Genomic DNA, 23,981 nt, shown 5'->3' with positions numbered 1-23,981 from the left:
GCTGATCAGTGGAGAAATTTGTGTGTCTAGTTCATGCCAAATGGAAACTAAATCAGGTGACTGTGACTGGACACAGGAAGCATCATCATCAAAGAGTTGCCATGCTTCTGCTCATCGATCAGTTAGAGAAACTCTACCCTGTGTGCACAGTAAACAAGCCTGCTGGGTGCTTTTTGAATTCAAATGACTGGGACCAAAACCTGACGCTTACCTTTGATACATGACATCAATCACCTCCGTTGTTCGTGAACACACTTTTAGTCATGATATAGACTAGGGCTGCACGATTTGCATGAAATGAGAATCACGATTTTTTGGCTTAGAATTGAGATCACGATTCTCTCACGATTTTCTTTTCCAGTATAAATATTTATTGCACTTATTAACTGCACATCAACTTCGTAACAGTTGAGACTGAACATAAAAACAATAAATAAACATAAAAACAACAAATGTCTCACGTTTTGTTGTTGCTGCAAAATGTTGTACTGCTTGAAATTCTGTCTCCACCATTGCTCGACGCTGCATATATAGAGCAGGTAGTGCAACAATAGAAAAAAATAGTTGCGGGACGGCACTGTGTAGCGTTTGTCTAGGGTGTTGATCATTTTCCTAAATCCCTCGTTCTGCACAGTGTTGATGGGAGCCATATCTTTGGTCAGGTGATAAGTGATAGCCTCCGTAATTTCTTTGTGCCTGCGGGAGTTCGACGGGTATAGGGAAGCGCTGTATAAGGTTCCCGTTGTTGATGTTTGGGTGGTTGACCGGGACAGATTTTCTCCTGTCACTTTCTTGTCATCCCTGACGTGCTCTCCGTTGTTTTTTCCCTGCTAATTTTAGCATCACACGGCACAGCTTCTGTATCACGTGGTATAAGGCTCCGCCCTTGTCATTTGTTGAGCAGGAAGAGTGAGCGCTTGTTTTCATGCAGATTACGTCCCGGACCAAAATGCGGTACAATCGCCGTCTTTTTTTTTTCTTTTTTTTAAAAATCATTGTCATTTGGAAATGAGATCGCACATAAGTATGAATCGAGATCGCGATTTTCTAACGATTAATCGTGCAGCCCTAATATAGACTAGTGGTAATAATGAGCTGATAGATGTGGCGACAATTTTCATTTCTTCTTGACTCTTATAGGAACAAAATGATGCAATTTAAGATTGATTTAAAAAGACTGATACTCAATTGGTGGACGCCAGGGGTTAGACTTTCAGCCATTTAGCCCCACACATACACTCATTAAGAACATGACTGTCATGGTAATTTGGGGCAAAACAAGTTTGGATTTTTTTAATAATCCACACAGGCTCAAACATATACATACAGGCTCAAAATCTTTTAATAAGTGGTGCTGAAGGTTCTATGATGTCTCAACTTGGCTTTTTCTTTTTAGTGATCACAATTGACTAAAACTGGTAATTTCTTTGCAGCACGGAAAGGATTTGTTTAACAGCCCTTATTGGACTTACAAATGCTCAGAACAGTGGGGGAAGTCTATTGTAGCGGTCCCCAACCCCTGGGCCTCATCCGTGAGTCATTTGGTACCGTGCCGCGAGAGATGAGGCTCGGGTGTGAAATTTATGGTTTTCAGGGTTTTTATCGGTTTTGTATCGTCATTTTTTATTGTTTTTATCATTAACTTTGTTTCCCTGAGTCTTTTTCCATGTTTTATGAATAAATCTTCTTTTTTTGGTAATGGTACTGGCTTTATTTTGTTGTATTTATGCGCGACACCTTGAACGTCCGTGAAAATGTCGTCAGACATAAACCGGGCCGTGGTGCAAAAAAGGTTGCGGACCGCTGGTCTAAGGAACTCACTGAAGATCTAAGAAGGAGAATTGTAGATTTACACAAGTTAGGAAGGTCTAAATAACTGCAGACTCGAAGATCATCAGTTCAAACAATTGTAAGTACAAGTTATTCAGATGTGGAAAAAGACCCAAACTGTCACACAGGAAATTGGCTAGGATCTTCAGAAACAGCACAGAAACTACCAAGGTTCAAGCCTGACATGAACTGGAAACCTCTGGAACACCAGAGAGGGTGCCAATTAAGAAAGAAACCCCTGCTCCAATATAGACCTCTTTTTTTAACGTTTATTATGTGGCAAGACAACGATTGAACTTATATCGTTGCCTTGAGTTATAGTTGGAGTAAAGATGAGGCTTTCAAACCCAAGAACACTGCACCAACTGTCAAGCATGGTGGTGGTAGCATCATTCTCTGGGCCTGTTTTGCTGACAGTGGTAAAGGTGCACTGCACAAAGTGGATAAAAATCAAAAGTGGATGGATGAAACTTGGATTTCAGATGTAACTAAGTTTCTGAAATGGCCTTCCCAAATCCCCTATATATGCAAGTATATAGACAGTATAACAGAGCCTGTATTTATATATACTTTTGACCGTGTGTGGATTAGAGAAAATACAAAATAAATTGAAACTTGGGCACCCAGTACTTGTTTTATCAAGTCATTAAAGATGTATGCTATACAATCATTCCAGAACAAAGAACAGCTTAAAGAAATCATTAAAAGCCAGAAATTATCATGACATTCATGCCCATAATTAGTTTAAACATTTTATTAAACAGCTTTCAGTCTAAATGTACTGAGCATGTGCAGTGGTTCACATATATATTTCTCTTAATCTGTAGCCATGTTTGCTTTGAAATCTCTGATGGTTTTGATCTCATTTTCTTACCTTATGTACACGACCCCTCCACCATGCTCTGTCTTGCGCTGCCAGCCAATGGGGACCTGGACAGGGACGGCCTGCCTCTCATCTCCTGCCTCGCAGTCCTTTCCGCCATTCATTGCTCCGCTGGTTTTACGCTCGACACCTCAGAGGTATATATATCAGACATCAACCAGTGTCTTCGCAATGCGCGTCATGTTTGTCTTCCAAAGCCGTGGCCGAGGTGGCGATAGGAGGGAGGGTTCAGGATGATGAATATTCACTTCAGAGTGGGAGTGTGCTCTCAGGTGGAGCTGATGGGGGATGGGGGTGCAGGGTGGGTAGGGTGAGGCGAGCTCACGGCAGACCCTACCCTTTGAGCTGCTTCATGGCCACGGTGCTGAACGGCGGGTGGACTTCCATTACTGCAGCTCGTCATTCGGAGCCATCCGACTCAGGAGGGGAGAAGGAGGAGGGGTGGGGGGTTGGGGTGAGAAATCGGCTGTGCGTTGAGGGGAGAGTCGCTTTACTTTTAATTTTTCACCATTTGTCTCTCACCGCCCAGAACAGGCTCCCCTCAGGCGGACATGTTGCGGACCATGTTCAACATATTGGTTCCCAAATGCAGTTGGGTAGTGGTATTCCCATGGTTCCTTTGAGGGCAGAGGAGAAAAGACAGAGGTGTAAGAACAAGAAACAAAGAATTACACATCAAAAATATTTAACAGGCGTACAGCCCTAATAGAAAATGATTTCTTAGTTAACAAAAGCACATCAAGAGCGCAACTCCCCCGAAGGGCAAGGGCTTCAGCTGCAGGGCGTTGCATTGAAAAGATAAAGTCCGTTGTACAGCCCTCCCCATGCCCGTTCATGAAACATTATACTTGATATGGTTTCCTTCTTTAATTTTTTTAAATTTTTTTGTATCCAGGTTTAAGTTTTACCTTGGGTGCTAACAATGAAGGTCAAGGCCAAATAATTACCCAATCCAGGTACTCATGTACCCGAAGGCCTAGTATATTGTTGTGAAATTGTGGGTAATATAAAGTTTTTAAGTTTTTTTAAAATTTGGTGTCACCTTGACCTGATTTTCATGAAAATTAAATCAGCTTGAGCTGTTGTTGGTATCTACCATCACATAAAATTTGAAAATTATATCTTGTAAACTGTGAAGACTAAACTGCTAACAAAAACACAGACAGACAAACGGAACTAATTACATACTCCCTCTTTTTGTAGGGGAGAGTAAAAAGGTAATATCTAAGCCACAAAGCCTATTGTTCAGAACTAATTTAAGAAATTTAACCCCCATGATGCACTCTAATTTACTTTGGGGCGATACGGGGAAATACAGGGAATAACAAAACTCTGCAGTTATATCTAAATAATTTCTCGTGGCTCAATGGACAGTTAAAATTAGGGTGGGGCCACTCTGATATGTCGATATCAGTTGGTTCCTGACCCAAAAAGCTGGAAGAGATATCTGTAGCTCCTGGCTCTGAAAAGTGAAGCCGATGCAGATTTGTCTTACAACTGCATTCTATTTAATGAGCATTAGGAGGCGAACTCTCTGACTCTGCAAAGAGGACTGCCTATAGAAGTCTAGGGGAAGAAAACCCCTTGCATCTGTAGAGTGACCTCAGAAAACATTTTCCTGATGAGTTTATGTGCTCAGACACCAATTTCAAGCCATACTGAGTAAAACACTAATTTGACCTTGTAAATTATGGTCAAAATTAGAAACCCTGGCTGATTGTGACCCACACCCAGTTTCACACCTTGGCTCAGGCGATTAGAGGATCATCAGGGGGTCCTTTTGTCCCTCTTTGGGGGGTCACTCCCACTAGGTTTAAATCTGGGACTCCCCACCATTTGACCTTAGAACTGAAGAAGCTTCTCGGATGAGAGGTGAAACATCTTCAAGCAACTTAAAGAAGTCCAGATGCTTTTCTTTGCAAGCTCCTTTGACTACGATGACCTGGATGACTGAGAACCTTCACAGACATTAATGATGACTATTGCTATCATTCAGAGACCAAAGCAATTGTAAATGTACTACTAAGAGTCCGGGAATTATAGTTGACCACAGATTATAAAGAGTTCTTGGTCTATGAGTAGGATATTGAGTAAAAGTAATAGTAAAACCAAGGTGCATACTTTATTAAAGGTCTTTCACCTTCAACACAACAACAGCACCACTGCGCAATGCAAGGACAGTTACCCGTCAAAGAACAGCGCAAGCATGCCCGTCGGGGGAGCCTTGGTGCTTGCTGTAATGTGACATACATATAGTGGACCAATAAAAATGCAGAATGACAAGAAGTGTGCTTTTAATACAAGCAAAATCCACAAACAGTCTGCAAACATGATGTAGACCAGAATGTAGTTAATTTTGGGTCTTCAGGCTATGAGATGGAGTCAGACCGCAAGCAAAAGACTAGCTTTTAATGTTTAAAGCAAGTTTAAAATTTCAAAGCTTTAATGTACAGATTACAAATCAATGACTTCACCAAGAGGGAGACAAAAAATATTAATTCATGAATACACGACTGTTCTTGACAAGATGAACTCCTCTTTGCAGCTCAGAAACTTGAGCCAGAAAACTTGAGTTATTCTGCGACCTTCTAAGAAATGGAACAGGAATTATAGCTCAGCTCTCGAGTCTCCAGTGGTCCATGTCTGTAGCAAAGTATAATCAAGGTCTTAACAAAGAAAGGTGATAACCAGCATTGTGATACACATTAACTCTTACTGGGGTTTTACGTTTTGTCAAGCGAGCTAATGCAAAGAAAGCCTGGCTACTAGAAGTAGTAACATCTCGCTGCAAGAAAACCAACATCAGCTGTTTGGTACCAGAACCAATACCAGTATCCTTACTAGGAGTCTGTAGCTTAATCGCCTAAATATTAGACGAAGGTTTACACAGCAATTGATTGTTGAAAATGCTTTCATTTATCCTAACCGCTTTCATAACAACAGGTCTTTAATCTTGCCTCAACATTCAAGTCTATATAAAGAAAAAAAAAAAAAAAAACTGCAGCAGTTTTGTCAGCTTCCCCCCGTCTCCCTATCAGACAGTAGGAGAAGCCCGTCAAAGCTGGTAATCAGGCTGAATAGAGCCTGTGAGTGATGGAGCTCCATGCAAAGCTTCCTCTCAGCCGCTGGTGCTGCTGACTCATAACTGAGACCAAACTCAGTGACACCACCACAGAGGAAGAACGGTTTAAAAAAAAAAAAAAAAAAGAAAGAAAGAAAGAAAGAAAGAAAGAAAGAAAGAAAGAAAGAAAGAGGTGGCAGTTAAACATACACAGTTTATCTGAAAAGACACGACAGCAAAAGGAGAAACCTCTGTTACATAGTTAAAATCTAATTTAACATAAGTCTAAGTCTAGAGAAGACATCGTTTCTACCGTTGGGTTCACACTGGAGGGAAAAATGAATTATGCTTCCCTGTAGGAGCCCAGTGCAGCGTTGCTATTTGAAGACATCTTTGGCTTTTATAAATGCTGTTTTTTTGAGGCATGCTCTCTTGTATTATTCCCTCAAATTGGAAAGATGCAGACTCGTAAAATCATGGGCCTGATCTCAATCAAACACTTTTAAATTACCAACCACCGAGAGCTACTCTACAACACAAAAATTCATAAGCATGATTATTTTGTAGGGGTGGGGGAAAAAATCGATACTGTGTAGTATCGTGATATTTTGTTTGCTAATAATGTATCGATACAGGGACAGCAGAAATCGATATTTTGTTACAAAAAAAGTTTTTGTGGACTGGAACACGCTCTGACTTCAGAGCATGTTGATCAGCTCCTTTTTCTGAGCAAGAATCCTGGCATTCCTTCACTGTCCAAATGTATTTAACTTTTTTTTGGCAGCAATAAACATGACAGTTTACTTATTTTAATTTAAGACATGTTTTATTTTAATTAAGTTTAAAACCTTTTTATTTAATGTAAAATTATATTTTGTTTTAATTTACTTTCAAATTCTTCAGTTGCTGAAGGGGCTGCATAGTTTTCATAAATTGCATAGTTCAGAATAGCTATAATTGTACCAGATGGTTGCATTCAGTTAAGTTGGACTAGACTGTAATACAAACCGTTCAAGTTTGTCAACAATAAACCTGACTGAAATGAGAGAAAGACTGAGTGCGAGACTTTGATATTAGATAAAATGAATATTGATAAAGTTTACCTTTATGTACAGAATCTGAATATCGCAAAATATTTTTAAAAAATTGCAATAATATCGTATCGTGCGTTAAGTATTGTGATAATATCGTATCGTGGGATGTATGGTGATTCCCACCTCTATTATTTTGATCAGCAGTTAATCTTATTCGCTTAACACAATCCTACTCCTTTTCTTATTTTTGGTTTACCCTTCTTTAGAATTTCTTCTTATGCACGAACTAGCTTCATGGATCAGTTTTTTGGGATCATCTCTAAGGCATGCTGCAGTCATACCACATGAATTACAAAAGCTTACATAACAATAACAGTGTTAACAGTTACCCCCCCACTGGGGCAGGTCGATCACTTTAAATTCCCCCAAAATAAAGCCAATTAAAATTACTTTACGTACTGTTAGCTTATCGCATAAAAATAACATGTCATTTATTAGCAGACTGATACTTCCACTGCAGTTAGTACGTAAAGTAAAATGCATGTAAAGGAGTTAAAAATAAATATACATAACAAACGTTAGGGGAATCTGTTTTGTCTTCATCTAACTGAGCAACAAAGTATTGGTCGATTAAATTTTTAAATATCTGTACCAGTCTTGAAAATCATACATCATAGGCTCTAAAAGAGAGGCAGCTGTTAGCCTGCATCAAGTTTACAAGAAATTTTTACAGATTTAGAGATCTATCAGGTAGTGTTTAGCAGTGCTGCTTCACACCAGGAAGGTCCTGAGTTCGATTCTACCACGTGCCTGGGGCCTTTCGGTGTGGAGTTCACACGTTCTCCCCGTGTTTGCGTGGGTACTCTCTGGGTACTCCAGCTTTCTCCAACAGTCCAAAGGCATGCCGTTATAGGGGTTAGGTTAATTGATGATTCTAAATTGCCCATAAGTGTGACTGTGAATGGTTGTCTCTGGTTTGAGTGTTTTAAGTCTGCGCCAGATTGGCGACCAGTCCATGGCTCCAGCCGTTGGATGGACAAAGATCAGTTTAACTGCAAGCAGACAGTTTCCATTTTCCATTTTAGCTTCTACTTAAATTACTAAGCTGCTGCCGTGTAAAAAGTAGATGGAAGCAGTTAAAAAACAATAACAACCAAACAAACAAAACAGTTTTTTGTTACATTTAAACAATCCATATGGGTGGTTTGATTTCCATTGGCATTTCATTGTGAAAATACTGACGGTAATAAAAACTAATCATTAAAAACTAATGATTACTGGCTCCAAAGATTCGGCCACTTTTTATGTTGAACCCTGCATAAATATAAAATTTAAGGGGAAAAAAAAATCAAACGTAAAAAGGATTTTATCAATTTCTCTCAAACCACACATATAATTATTATGGACAACCACATTTGACTTTCGAAAAATGTTCTCTCAAGTCTTGGCAATCATGGACGAACAACAAAAAAAAAAAAAAATCTTTCTCAAACTGATATCAAACTATTTACATGCTTTCCAAACTAGGGCTGCTCGATTATGGCAAAAAGTGATAAGTCACGGTTATTTTCACTGAAATTGAGATCTCGATTATTTGACGATATTTATTTAACAATAACAATGTATTGAATAATGACTTTAAAGATTGTCAAAAAATAATATAAAATAGTGTGCAAATACTGATAACAGTGCAAATGTTTGCAATATAAAAAATAAATGAAAAATGTAAACATCTATGTTTAGTGAACTTTGCAGTGTTGCTCTGTGGTGCAGCTACGACACTGTAGCAAAGTTTACACACTATAGCTGTGTCCCAATTCAAGGTCTGCACGCTTGAAGTACGCGCACTACGTACGGTGCATACTATAAGTACGAGAAGTGCAGAAGTGAGAGGCTTGTGAAATAGGACGGTATACGCTTCGTCGCGCTGTTCAGGTTGCCTAGCAACCATGATACTAACCGCGAGACAGGGAACATACAGCTTTGTTTGACAGAAATGAAGGAGAAAAATGTTTTGTTAGTCATTCATTTTTGTCATGACATCACTTTGATTAGTTGAGTATCTGAGGCTGAGACCACGGGACTGTAAAACATGATTGTTGGGCTTCATTTCTGTGCTGAACAGTCATTTAAGATTAGTTAGTAAATAACAATTAGTTAATGTTGTTCATGAGACTAAAGTCATCTCACTGTGGTAATGTAAATATAATATGGCCAATATTATAGTATTGTCAGATATATATATTTCAGATTGTTGTGTTTGTGGATATATGACTGACTTTAATTATTAAACATTCGCACATAAATAAGTGACGTCATATTCAGTACTTTTGACAGTTCACTCTTCGGCCGCTCCATCTTATTAGGGAAATTCGTTAAGAATGAGATGTCACAACTTTCAAGTACAAAGTTGTTATGAAGTCTGTCACATCCCCCCCCCCCCTTTTTTTTTCTTTTTTTATTTATCCTTATTATTTCATTGTACTGTATATTGTTACTCTTATTTGCCTTGTATGTCTACTGTACAAACTGAACTGGAATGACTGACTGTTCGCTTTATACGTTCAATAAAGTTTGGGGGGAAAAAACCCCTCTTCGGCCGCTCCCTTCTGCCGTATTTTGCGGCAAAATTCTCCACACCCACCGCCGCGCTATGAATTGTGGGATATATGGGACCACGAAGCGTGCACCGGACCACGCTTGATATTTGGGGAAATCGATGGCGCATTTGGAGTATGCATTTGAAGTACACTTCGAATTGGGACAGCAGTCGTCGCGTGGCGGTGACGTAACCGCACTTAAAATGCGTACTTCAAGCGTGCAGACCCTGAATTGGGACACAGCCTATGTCTACTTGATCCACATCTGACTCCGCGAACCCACCCATATGGAAAAGAAATAGTAAAAACTTATATGATTTACTCATGAAAGTGGCCACTTTCTCATTACTTTCATACATTGTTTTAGTAAGTATCCAAAACATACAAGTTTCATTATATAATTTTTCAAGGGATCTTATATCTGTTTTCACTCTTATATGCTTTTCATACAAGTTTCACACAAGACAGATATAAACTTTATAAGATTTATATATATCTTTTCCATATGGGCATAATGTTTCCACACCACTGAAGTTTTTTTACCTCTCTTTTCAACCAACGGCAGTCACTCTCCTCTCCAAATAACTTCTGCTTAGCTTTCCGAGGTTCCCTCGGGTCCTCTTAATCAGCGGTCCCCAACCCCCAGGCCTCGGACCGGTCCGTGAGTCGTTTGGTACCAGGCCGCGAGAGTTGAGGCTCAGGTGTGAAATGTATAGTTTTTAGGGTTTTTATCGGTTTTCAGCGTTATTTCGTTATCGTTTACTCAGTTTTCCTGGGTCTTTTCACATGTGTTATGAATAAATTTCTTTTTTTTCGGTACCTGTACTAGTTTTATTTTGTTGTATTTATCCGTGACACCTTAAAGGCCGGTCCATGAAAATATTGTCGGGCATAAACTGGTCCGTGGCGCAAAAAAGGTTGGAGACCGCTGCTCTTAATTGTTGTGACACGTGTTCGAAATGCAAAGAGGTGCGCTCGATTTCCCACACGGAGCAGCGCGAGAGTAAAGCACGAGGGAGGGGCTAATAATCGGCTCAGTCATTTTTAATGATCGTTGAAAGCCCAGATCGTAATCGAGATTAAAATTCGATTAATTGAGCAGCCCTATTCCAAACTACAACTTTCTACATGAAAGTTGCTGTCATTAGCAGCCATGCTAATGCACATACCAGTAGTATCAGTACACATCTGCACTACAAAAAACAGGGTACATGTGAATACAGCATATGCTATGCTGTCCCAAACAAATGCTGTGTTCTGGTAGACTGTAAAGCTTGAGGGCTACAACTTCACCAAAGATATCACAGGAATGGTAAATTTCTATCCACCTAGGTTAAAATCTACAAGTTCGACGTCTTCCAAGTGGTCAAGTAATGTCCTCGCTGTCAGCAAGGACTCCCAACCAGGAGGGTTAAGAAAAACGTGTCTTTTTACAGAGGATTTCCTTAAACCTAAAGTACAAAAAACAGCGGGAAAAGGAAATGAAACCCATTTTTGTGCGTTTCCTTTGCTGCTTGAACATGATGAAAGTGTGTTTTCTTAGTCATAGGTGACAGCAGAGCTGAGTTCCCGAAACATAACTGCACATCATGGCTGCAGCAGCTGGAGATACCACGTGGAAGACACAAGAAGTATGATTCACCATCTCGGGCTGTTTGTATTTTCTCCTGCCAGCTGTTTATAGCAGTGGTGGTCACGAAGAGAACAATGAGGAAGATGCATAAAGGCTCCCAGCCTTCAATAAAGCACACCTACTAAAGCTACCTCTACCTGTCTCTAACTCCTGATGTGAATTTGGGGAACAGTGAAGGTGCACCCTGCCACCTACTGCTCTGCCGGCTACATAGAGATGCAGGAGGAGGTGGATAAAACTGCTACAAGCTGGACTGTCTGAGATCAAACACTAGCAGTCAAACCAATGCAGTTGTATAAAATACACCAACTGTGGATGGAAAAAAAAAAGGACAGAGACACGTATTTGAAATTCGTTTTCCTACTTTGTCTCCTTAAACCATAGAAGAGAGATATGAGAGGAAATCTCTCAACTTATAGTCCATAAAGTTAGACCTCAAGCAAAAACTTGAACAGTGGATGAAAATAATTTTTTACTTTTTTCTTTAAAGTATCGCCATCCAAGTGAATATTTGCTAAAATTAGGTTCTGTATGAAAGGTATATATCACAACTTCATGCTTTCTTGCACCACACTTTCCACTAGTGCGTTTAGTAGGTTAATTGTATTCTGTTTTATTTTCCATGAACTTTTTCTCTGTTATTACTCAAAGTTTTCATTGAAATCTATAATAATTTTACTTGATTGTATTTATTTTGACTTCAAATTTGTTTCTAGCTGTTAAAGGTATTTATTTGGCCATATGGTCATTTATTTTACTGAGCTATCAGGGCTGGTAAAAATAAAATTAAAAAAACATTTAAAAAACGGCAGATTTCAAACTATGTTTATCTACTCTGAGGACCTGTAACTGAAAGTATTCACAAAATGAAGGTAAATGTTGCAACCCCTTTTTAAATATGCCAACTCAGATTTGTATGGAAAAACCCAGAAAGGTCAATCTCACACATCCAAAAGTGCATGTACTTGAATGTGATGGGAATTTTACAGTTTGGAGTGAATCCAGCTGCACACATCACCAAAACAGTAGAGAACAAGAGAGGGAAAAAGTTAATGTGGTACAAAAGGAAGAAATGCACCCTCAATAGGAAATAAGTAAAAAAAATTACAAACTGTTTTAGATAAGAAATCACATTAAAGAAAAAAAAAGACGAGCAGAAACACAGCCAAAGATCCTCGAGTAACTAAATTTGTGGTCCATTAAAGATGGCAGCTTATGTAAATGAAAACGTTCTCCGTCAGTGTCCAAATATTAAAGAATATGATCAGACAAAGTGGCCTGTGTGCATTTCATTATTAGGTCAAGAGGTAGATTTCTTTGCTTTGTTCATGCCTGAGCTGGACTTTCACTCAACTCTAACGACAACCTGTCTCTGACCGATCTTTAGTCATCGGGACAAGAAAAGGAGAAAGAGGAAAACCTTTATCTAGGAGCCGACAACATTTACTCGCCAACTCACAATTCAGGTCAGAACATGAGCTCCAAACGACTTTAGGAGCACGCAACGCCAGTTTGCCAGCATTTGGACTCTGGTAAGTTTGAATGGAGCACATAACCCACTGGAAGACTTAAGGTCTTTGCAGAGTGACAAATTAATAAAGCCAATTAGAAGAGATAACAGTGGTGGAGTAGTTGTTTTGGGAACTGTAAAAATCAAGGGAGCACAGTCACAGTCCAGCGGAAGCATTAAAATAGATGATCCGTTAGTCTTACTGGTATTACACAGGGTCTGACATAACCAATGGCAAAGTAAAATGTGTGTCTGCACAGGTTGATTTCAACCAATCAGTTCAACTGTAAAAAAACAAACAAACAACAAACAAAAAACTAGATGAAGTCAAACCCCATTAACAAGTGAGTGAGCATTTTCTCATTACAGGAAGCACACGAGGCTGCTGAGAGAAACTGGTGTGGAAAACGCAGCGGGAAGGCAACGCTGGAGGTTTGGAGCTCCACAGCATGAACCCCTCATCTGTATTTGAGGCTAAAAGTAGACTGAAAATTCACAATAAGCCTCCTTGTATTGTAAGGTAAAGACCCTTCAGTACTAGAGGGAGAACCCCAACAATCCGATGATCCCTACTGGGCAACAGTAGGGAGGAAGAACTCCCTTTGAACACAAAGAGACCTCCAGCATCCTGCTGTAACTGGTTGAGTGGTGAGGGGATAAAGATGCCAGAGTCTGCTTTTTATATGATGCTGGCTTTTAATTTTAAAATGAGAATCTATGGAAGAGCAGTGGCAGTGTCACGACTGAAAGCATGACCCCAGGTGAAGTGAACAATTTTTTCCCCCCAGAATAGACATCAGCAGGATTTTTTGTGTTATTCACAATTTAACAAAAAAAAAATTAAAAAATTCCTGGTGGTAAAAAGCCCACAAGAGTCTTTATCAAGCTACCAGAACAGCAAATTTAAAAACGTGAAAAGCATCTTTTACACTGCTTTCTTTGTAAAAGTCACAAATACGTCATCCACTCGTCTTTCTCAACAGCTTTTTTGTTTAATTTCATATTTTTGGCAGATGTTTGAATAAAAATCCCGAAATTCAGATATGGATGGTCTTTTGGCACCAATGTGCCCACCACTGATTTTAATCACTAAAGAGTTTATTAATAATCACAGAAACCCTTTTTTTTCATAAGAGGAGAAACACCCTTCCAAAGGTCTTCTCTATGCAGTATCTGACAAACTTGAATAGTCATGAATACTTTATGCATATGTGACTTTAACAACAGCATTTTCCTTTTGTTGTCCACCTATTTAGCAATAATTTTAAAAATGAAACACAAGAACAACACTGCATTTGGAAATTCTTAGTCTTTTCAGCACAGCTATTTCCATTATTGGCTTACTCTTAACTCACAGAGTTGGTATATAATAAACTCATTGAAGAGGACCAGTACAGCTTGAAAAATTGTTGTTGTTTTGTTTTTTAGGAGTGGTAAAAAGTACTTAAAAAAAGCTGCCTTTATGCAAATGGACAGCTTGTTTAGTATAAATTTGGCAGATTTCTTAAAATTGCAGCCATCCTCTCTCTTTCTAGCAGAAATACTTGCATACAGAGATACATGCAGTGCTCACTCAAACTAGGAGCACAAAGTGGCCTCTACTACATTTATATATAATTATTTTGCACATTTTGACTATGGCATATGTCTGCATTTATCCCATCTCCATCTTAACAGGTGGGCAAATCTGAACAAAACGTTGTGTGATGTCACACACACAACAATTATTCACAAATAGATAGATGGAGAGCGAGAGAGATTTTAGAGATTTGTTATAAATCCATTTATTTTTCCTTTTGTACATACTATGTTTATTTCATCATTTCCTTGCACATGCAAAGCCACTAATACATCATGCATTCATCTTCCTCAATATCTTGTCTTTTATTTCAGTCTTTTTGGCATGTGATTTAATGAACTGTCTGAAATTGGATTAAAATGGTCTTTTTATTGTTGTGCCTCATTATTGTGTTGTTTTTAACTGTTAGAATTATGAATATTGCATGTATGTCTGAATTATCATTCTCTGTTTTAAATGTATTTCGAAAATAATTCTTTTTAAACTCTAAATTTTCATGACAGAAAAGAACATAAATTATGGAGTTGCTCATAACTCTCATAGTCTGTATATAATTAAGTTAAAAGGACCAGTTCAGCTAGGAAAAACAATGCCATTTATCAGTTGTGGAGAAACATACCTCCATCCACATTTAAATAAAGCCATAGAGCACATTTTCAAAAATACTGACGTGAAAGTCACAAATCTCTCCTTGAATTGAATATTGATGGTTTTAAGTACATTTGTTTCAACTTTTTATTTCACTTTTTACTCTTAAAGATAAGGTCATTACAGACCACCAGCTTGGAGAAACATACCTCCACAAGCATTTATGATGCAGGACACAAGCTGATAGAACGCAGCAAAAAATTTACCAAGTTTATGAGGTCAATGCATGAAAAAGATTATACCACTGTTTTTAGACGTCTTTAATTTAGGAATAGTCTGATGTAAAAGTCGCAAATGCATTGCCATCAGAGATGGGCAGTAACGCGTTACAAGTAACGCGTTACTGTAATCTGATTACTTTTTTCAAGTAACGAGTAAAGTAAGGGATTACTATTGCAAAATCTGTAATTAGATTACCGTTACTTTCCCGTAGGAACGCTGCGTTACTGCGTTACTAAAACCGTGATTTTTTTTGCGAGAATGTCTCATGACAGTGACGTAAGCAAGTGCGACGTTGGTGACAGCAGCTGTGTGCAGATCAACAATGGATAATATATCGAGTGCGGGAGAGAGTATGAGCGTGCAGCGTTTAAAGTGTGGAAGTACTGACCTTACTTTGAGTTTGATTCCATAAAAAGTGACAAAAACATTAGCGTCCATCGTGCGTGGGAAGAAAACTTCTTTTTACAGCGAAAAAAACCCCTAAACTTCCGAGCAAGCACCGAGTAGCTACGACGTGATGGGAAACTCACAGAGACACTCGCGCGGATTCTTCAACTGACCGCAGCACACCTGCACCAGGGTAACCCTCCGCCTACCCTGCTCCTGCTTTACAGGTGAAAATAGAGCAAAAGGACCGCTGAGTCTTTGACTTTATTTATTTTCTGCTGTGTTTTACTTGCATCTATTTGAAAGACTGAGTGTAAACACAAAAAATATTTTATTTTATGTGCTGGAATGAAAATAGGTTTAAATGTTAAACTAATTTATTCAAGTCAGAGAATGTTGCATATAATTAAATGTTTTGCTTGATGCATAAAGTTAAAAGATTAAAACTGATAAAACAAGTTTTAAAAAGAGACTTTTCCATTTGATTACATTTTGTATGATGGATTATGTAGAAAAAGTAGAATTGGGCTGAAAGATCTATCACTTTATCACCTCTTCAGGTTGTAAATCGTGTTTTTAAAAAGTAACTAAGTAACTAAGTAATTAATTACTTTTGAAAATAAGTAATCAGTAAAGTAACGGGATTACTTTTTTGGGGGAGTAATCAGTAATTAGTTACTGATTACTTTTTTCAAGTAACTTGACCAACACTGATTGCCATAGCCCCAAACGCAATTACATAATCTTTGACAATACAATAAAATCTAAAATAAAACCAATAAAGTTGTTCCCTAATACTTTAAGTGTCGCTGGAGTCTTCATGTCATCAGATCTTTGTCTTCTTCATGCACCTTGGAATTAGGTGAAGTTGTGCCAGAAAAATTTGTTGTATATCTACATAACAGTTTCCCAAATGTTCCTCACAGTAAGAACGACAGTTTCATTAACAAAAGTACTGTTTTAGTACATGGTATTAGCAGAAAGTTGGTGCCTGTGTATCGGTACTGGAAAAAGTACCCTAATTACAACAAAGTGAGCCTACGTCAGATGTCAGGTGTTTATATGGAGCATTTTTATTCTGTTTGGGCTTTTAATCCCATTAAAGTCTGAAAATTAGAGTCCAGGTAAACATACATATGAAGAGGAACAATTACAGGTAGAAATGCTCTTACCCATTATTTAGATGAGATATCTGTGCATTCAAAGAACTACTTATTGTCTTTTTTTCCCCCTTAATTAAGAAAAAACGTTGAGAGGGTTTTCAGATGCAGACAGTTTTTGAGAGTTTTTTCACAGCGAAACATGAAAGTGTCACAAAAAGAGACTTATTTGTTGATGTACAAAGAGACAAATTATAGGGATTTTTTGTGGTAGGTCGCACAACTTTATAAGCAATGTATTTCAATAGATGGTATATTTCATGTTTGCATTGTGTTTGTATTGTATTATTTCTAAACTTGTACAGTAGCTTTTAGTACCTAAACCAAGGGCTGTGCGATATGACCAAATTCTCATATCCTGATATAAGACATCTATCGTCCCGATGACGATATAAATCACAAAAATTTAACATTTTTTTTTGTAAATTCTGTGAATCTCGGGCAGCTCGACTTACGTGGAGTGTTTCCAGCTGGGCGTCATGTACCTGGAGTCAAGTGTTTTAACCGATGCATGAAACTATACATTTTTAGACATAAGTTGTAACGGCCGCCGTTTTCTTTGTGAGTATTTATTACACAGTGTGCTGCGGGGAAAAGCCTGTTCTAACGTTTGAGTCTAAGGTTTATTTTTAGCACCTGGCGGCTCTTTTTTGCTTCTCATCCGAAAATACTCTGCATACTCTTTCACGTGATTCAGTTTATTTTGAAAAGTCTCAACAGGATCTTGAGCTTTATTGTGAAGGGTTTATGTGGAAAATAAACAAGCGGACACGTGATGCAATGGTTTTACTGTCGTTGTTGCTAACGTCAACGCATAAATACAGGCGCTTGTCCGTCCCTAGTGTGGTTATATTAAATAAAAGAGAAAGAGAGAACTTTAAGACATTAATATAGCCACTACATTGACCATCAAAACGATAAAAAAAAAAATTTGCTGTAAACAGTTTATTTTGCGACACCACAAAATAAACGATAGCGTAAAATTAAACGATAGACGTTTTTATATCGTCATCCGGTATATATCGTTATATCGAACAGCCCTACCTAAACCTATACCTGAGTATTGTGAAAATCTTCAGCCACCCCTTATTTCTTTATATTTTGCTTCAGATGAGCCAGACTTTGCTATTTTTTAAAGCTTGAACAATAGTTCTCCAGGCTTTCTGGAGGTCTCCCAAAGTTTTTCTTTGGGCATTTAATGGTTTTTTTTCCCCACTGGGGTTCAGTCCAGTCATAGTTTTTCCTTATTTATTTAGTCGAATCTATGAAAAATGCCAACAATAACACAAACTGACAGGTTCAAAAAGTAACAAACTGATTCCCAAAGAGCTATTAGCTGGTTTGTCTCAGCATGGTGTGCAACATGTCCTTAAAAAAAATCTGAGGAAACTGAACAAGTAGAGGACACAAGAAGACTTGGAAGGCCTACAGCAGATGAACAGTATATTAAAGTCATTTTCTTATGCAAAATCACAAAAGGGCTGCCTGGAAAATCAGTTGTAACGGGTCTTACGGAGTGATGAATCCAAATTTGACATTTTTGTTTCAAATTGTTGCCAGTAGGTAAAGAGAGGTACAACTGTGAGTGGTTCTATCATGGTTTGGGACTAGATTTCAGCCACTGATGTGGGAAATCTTGTCGAAACTGTTGGTAAAACAAGTATGAATGCAGAGAAGTCTGATTTTGATGCACCAATGATCCCAAAAACACTACCAGTGCACTAAAAGAAAACAAAATGCTACACTGTCAGTCATGGATTGGCCTCCCCAGAGCCCGGACCTCATAATAACTAAGAACAGAACCAAAGGCATCCAACATCCAAAGAAAAGCTTTGAATTAGGGCTGGGCCATATTATACCGTTCACGGTAATACCGGTATAATGTTAGGCAACGATAGGAAAATGAAATATCGCGATAGAATATGAGTAAAACGCGCATGCGCAGTGCCTTTGTTTTCATACGCACATGGCCGATTGTTGAGTGAAACAGATGAACCAGAATTGGTTTGTAAAAATGGTGCAACTTCAGTGATGTGGAACTGGTTTGGTGTTTGTCCGTCAGATACACGACAAAGCACATTTTTTTGCAGAACATGCAAGCGGCCGTCGTTATTGTCGTATTTGTCGGACTAAGATGCTCTTAAATCTGGGAGTAATCTGGGTCCTAAACTCCGTATTCTTCAGGTCAAACGAACACTGCAGCATCACTAAGAGTTAAAAACTGTCTAAATTCTTTCATCTTTAATAAAACGATCAGCATTGCTGCTTTACCAGGTGTAACTATGAAGTTTAACTTCCAGGCATCCATGAAAACAAAATGTATTACATTTAACGGAGTTAGAAGCTAGCAGGGAGCTAGCGGAAGTTAGCTCGCTAGTTTCGCTAGTTACCTAAACATGATATTGCATGTTCTGACTGAGAGATTTCTGAAAAAAATCAAACGTACAGCTCTGCTATCACTTCCAACATAAATGAAGACAGGAAACTAAACAGCAGTGACGTTTGTAGGGTTACTGAAGTTGGGCTAGCTGGTATATAATTATGTGCTACGTGATCGCTAGCGACACAGCTATGTTAGCATAACATAAACAGTGAAGCTGGAGGACGAACACTAACACTTTTCCACTTATAAAAGTTAACGTTAAGGTTCCTCATGGTTAGAGACAAATGCAATCGCATGGCAGGATGCTGTAAAAGGACCAAACTTCAGTCAGGAGAACAACTGAGATAATCCATCCACAATACGAGGTTAGTCATTAATATACTGCAACAACATGGGAATAGAGCAGCTGCCAGAGAATTCAACATTAATGAATTAATGGTACAGAAGTGGAGGAAGCAAGAAGAATGAGTTTAATAAAGTTTGATTTATCTGACTGCTTTGTTTCGCTTAATGTGCCTTATAATCCCGTGCACCTTATGGTCCGAAAAATACGTACTGCACACTGCAGTTTAATGTTGCAAAGCACCTCTTTTTAACTTCAGTGGATATTATACATGGTTATGCTCAGGATATGTCAGCCCATTTCTACTGGAAATGCCTTTTGGTTAAACTTTCAGCAAGGAATTTGCATTTGCACTGTTACATTTTATAAAGCTTTAATGTACATAAAAACCAGCTTCTTGTTTAATTTTTAAGTGAAAATAAATGATAGGTTGTCTTTTTGCGCTAGTAATGTTGTGGAGTTGTATTTTGTCTCGCATCAATTATATCGTCAGTTATATCGTTATCGCAAATTTTCAAATATATATCGTGATAAATATTTTTGGCCATATCGCCCTGCTCTACTTTGAATGTCCTTCAAGAATCCTGGAGAACTATTCCAGAAGACTACTTAAAGAAATGACAAGAACGCTACCTAAGAGAGTTCAGACTGTGTTGAAGAGTAAAGGTGGTCACACCAGATATTGACATTCAAGCCCAGCAGAACTGTACAGAACTGTACAGGTCCATTTTTATATACTGCATCTTCATTTATGTTTGCACACATTTCCCATTTCCTAGAAAAGTATACAGAAATGAGGGGCCGCTAAAGACTTTTCTATTGCCTTTCACCTTTTTAAAGTGGAAAACATTAATCTGCCGTACACTGACACAAATCAGTACATGAGTACAGTACATGAAACACTAATCAATAGATTAAAGGTTGCAACTAATTCATAAACTGCTGCGAGACTGCGCTGAAGATGTTCAATATGAAGGGTTTTTTGTGAATTTCCATCTATATTTACAGCTGTCCAGTTTCATGAAAGTGAAGAGCTACCAGCACAAAGCACCTTCTATTTGCTAAGCATAAACCTGCAACACCACAAAGGTTAGACACGCTGTCCTGACCCATAAGATATCCACCGCTGGCTAGATTAAACCCATTAATTCTCAGCACAGCACTTAAATCTTGCTGTAGCTCATGCCTGCTGGATTTGGCTAAGGAAAGCTTCGGGGATAAATGAGCCATATTGTCCTGCAGCAGCCTTCAAAGTTGACAGCCACATAGCCTGAATGACAAGACTTTTTTTACCCACCCGAAGCCGGAGGAAGATGACAACCGCTTGTGTACACAACCAAAACAACCTAAACGTTAGATAATAGCCAATTAGCCTGGTGGACATTAGCTGGGGCTGCTCATCAACTGAGCCAAATGTTGGTTTAATAACCATTAGCTCGGGCTCCATCGTGTGAGGGGCCTCCGCATTAAGAGGGGACCGTGTCAACAAGCGGGATCAGTCCTGTCTGACTGCCTTTTTGATGCACTGTATATGAACTAGCTGAACTAGCTGGGGGGTTAGCCTGCCAAGCGTCAGCTGTCTAGCTGCCGTTAGCTTAGCTAGCTTGTTGTAACGAAAATGAATTAGGACGAGCTCGGCTACGCTAATAACGTTTCAGCATTTAATTGGAACCGCGGAGCTGGGTTCGTGCATGCCGGGGACCAGCAGGCCCGGGGTTCCGACTTCAAATTGTCGAAGTAAAAAAAAGAGAGAGAGAAGAAGCAGCTAGGCCCGGTCGTTGAGGTTTCGAGCCAAAGGGGGAGGGGGGCAGGCAAGGCCAGGGGTAAGGCCGAGTTAGCACGGGTTAGCTTAGCATGCTAGCTAACAGCCGTGCAAGCCCGTTGCGTTTGCAGAGGGGAGAGCGAAGAAGAAGAAGGGAGAGAGAGGGAGAGAGAGAGACGCTTTTCAGGCACTAACGTTTCTGTCTGCGTCAAATCAAACCGTAAACTGTCCGTTCTTACCCGGGCATCCCGGCGAATGCGTACCGGAGCCGAAACAGCGAAACGGGCGAGCAACAGTGCGTCTGCAAGCTTAGGAAAAATAAGAATAAGCAGCCTACCCATTAGTTCTCTGCCTCTGCTGGTTCTCCTACACTGGGATATTGGAAATGATGGAGAGCTGCACTGCGCATGCGCCAAGCTCAACCAGCCAGCAGATGGGAGAGGTGATGCACGTTTCCTCACATACACGAACTCTGCATGGCCAAAAGGGGAAAAAAGAAAGGGGAAAAGTTAGGGGTAACCTGGATGTGAGGGTTGGGATGGGGCCTCATACTGAGTCACAGCCTGAACCGGCGGGTCCCATTTTGAGGCCTGAGGGGCCTCCAGGGACCCCTGAGGCAGAATTGGCTGCAAAACTATTTGATCCCTTTTTCCACATATTTGACTTTAATCCTGGGAGATATAGAACTGGTTTTATTTTTTATTATTTTATTTTTTATAATTTTTCTTCCTAAAGACTATGGAAACGTTTCACAGTACATTACGAATGTACTGTAGGTCATTGAGGTCATCCTATATACACTCATACACTCATGTATATACTCATCCACCAAAAATAAATACAAAACAAAAAATATACTGATCATTTGCTGCCAATATATTATCATTTTTTATATAATGTAAGTTTCTGTAAAAAAGGTAAAATTCAATAAATTCATTGTGTGGTTAAAAATACAGAAAGACACATAAAAAAAATATACTAAAAGTCACTTCATTATTGTGTCATTTTCCCAATTTTTTTAAGCTTTCTTCTGCCAGTAAAAGAGTGAATATTTTTTGCCATCCAAAAGCCTCGAAATTTCAAGGTGATAACTCAAAATTTTGATTTATGTTATTCAAAAATTTCAGCTAATAACTTAAAATTCCAAGATAACATATCTTAAAAACCTTTGGTTACTTCTGAGTAAGTTGAAATTTTGAAATAATCCGTCAGTAATGTGACATTTTAAAATACCTAATGTGAAATTTGGGGTTCATAATGCAAGTATTCACATTATATATGTCAAAAATTTGGTCTGAATAAATCAAAATCTCAAGATTTTTATTTTAACATTAAGACATAATAAATCAAAATTACAAACTGAAAACTAATCTAACAACTTTACTCAAATCAACGTAAAATTTAGATTTATGTATCTCAAAATTTCACGTCTCGAGTTATGCATCTCAAAATTTCAAGCTTGAAATAACTTGAAATTTCAAGATACCTCTGTGTTTTGAGATACTCACTAACAACTTATGAAAACTTTGTGAAATTCTGAGTTAGGTATCTCGAAATTTGGAGTTACTCAGAAGTAACTCAAAGTTTCAAGATGGTCAGTAATTTAAGAGTTTCAAACTTAAACCAAAGCCTTACAAGGGCAGGAAATAACCTTCCATACTAAACAACTCCCTGCTTTCACTTTCATTCTGTTGGATTTGAGATGCATTGTGGGGGGGGTTTTTTTCATTTTCCAACTGTATTTTGAATAGATTGTTGCTTTTATTTGGAGACTGACAAAAAGACTGTTAATTTCTCTTATTATTATTTATTATTAACAATTTTGCTTCCCTTTTTTAAATCCTTTGGAGTTTGTTTTTGTCTTCCCACATGATTTTCATGGTTTTTGGTCACTATGTTTTGTGCTTCTTTCATTTTTTCCTCACTGCCTCAGTATCTTTCCATACTAATATACTTTTTTACACTATAGATCACTGGAATTAGATAAAGCCTTTAACCTAAAGACCTCATGGAAATCACACACACAAGTATTTCTGCTTGCTGTTCAATAAAAAAAAAAGTACATAAATTTGTTTTATATCATTTCTTGTTATTACAGTTTGGACCACAGACACTGTTCATTTCAATGTTGAATAAAAATGTATTTAAATAAATATGAAGTGGAAAAAGCTTTTAATCACAAGGTTTTGTTTTCCCAAAAATGGAACATTGTACATGTATTCGATTATTATGTATTTGACAGTTGTAACTTGTTACTTTAATGTGCATAGCAAAGTCATAAAATCAAATCAAATTGATGATTATTGAATATTAATTAATAAAACTAGTAATATATGTTGACTACAGTGACACTACATATCATAGTTTCAAAGTTATAAGGCTTTTAGTCCATTTTCCACCAATACATCATTGAGTTGACCTTGAAGACCTTGGTGGATGTAAGCCAAATTTGAATGGATTGTTAACATGACCCCACTCTACACTCATACAAAGTTTTATCAGAATTCATTCACAACTTTTGAAGTTATTGTGTTTACAGACAGGATGGTGGTATGCACACACACAAATCCTACTAAAAACATAACCTTCTTGGTAACAAAATACATCTGATTTTTTTTTTTTTTTACAAATAAATAATGTTGAATTTACTTGCAGAAAAATGACTTAGAGGCAACTTGTTAGTAATTACGGAAGCGTAGAGCTGCCACCTAGGCAAAAGAAAAATACAAGTGTATCACGTTATAACGTGAAAAGTTTATTGTTCTAACAAGATACTTTTCCTGTTTGTACAATATACCATCATGTTTGTACAATATATGATCACGTTCGTACAATATAATATTTATATTGTACAAACGTGATAATTATGTATATTGTAATAACGTGATATTATGTTGTACAAACAGGAAAAGTATCTTGTTAGAACAATAAACTTTTCACGTTATA

The 23,981-nt window shown here is 38.1% G+C and overlaps 1 protein-coding gene across 3 annotated transcripts in view; it reads right to left on the bottom strand.

Moving 5' to 3' along the window:
• mbd5 (methyl-CpG binding domain protein 5) overlaps positions 1-21,493 on the bottom strand; it is a 58,600-nt gene extending 37,107 nt beyond the window's left edge. The window contains exons 1-2 of one of the 3 annotated variants that reach the window (XM_004563332.5): positions 21,373-21,493; positions 2,705-3,330 (exon numbers count right to left, since the gene is read on the bottom strand). In XM_004563332.5, the coding sequence (XP_004563389.1) occupies positions 2,705-2,817 (113 nt within the window). In that variant the 5' untranslated portion in view covers positions 2,818-3,330; positions 21,373-21,493. Of the gene's footprint in view, positions 1-2,704; positions 3,331-4,455; positions 4,629-21,274 lie in introns of those variants that run through there. The other 2 variants (XM_004563333.6, XM_076880684.1) reach the window with 2 other exon arrangements.
• Between the last annotated feature and the right edge of the window lie 2,488 nt (positions 21,494-23,981).

This window comes from Maylandia zebra, linkage group LG23, assembly GCF_041146795.1.
Source record: "Maylandia zebra isolate NMK-2024a linkage group LG23, Mzebra_GT3a, whole genome shotgun sequence".
Classification (NCBI taxonomy): Eukaryota; Metazoa; Chordata; class Actinopteri; order Cichliformes; family Cichlidae; genus Maylandia; species Maylandia zebra.
The sequence above is the reverse complement of the archived record's forward strand: the minus strand, read 5'-3'. Positions and strand labels throughout refer to the sequence as shown.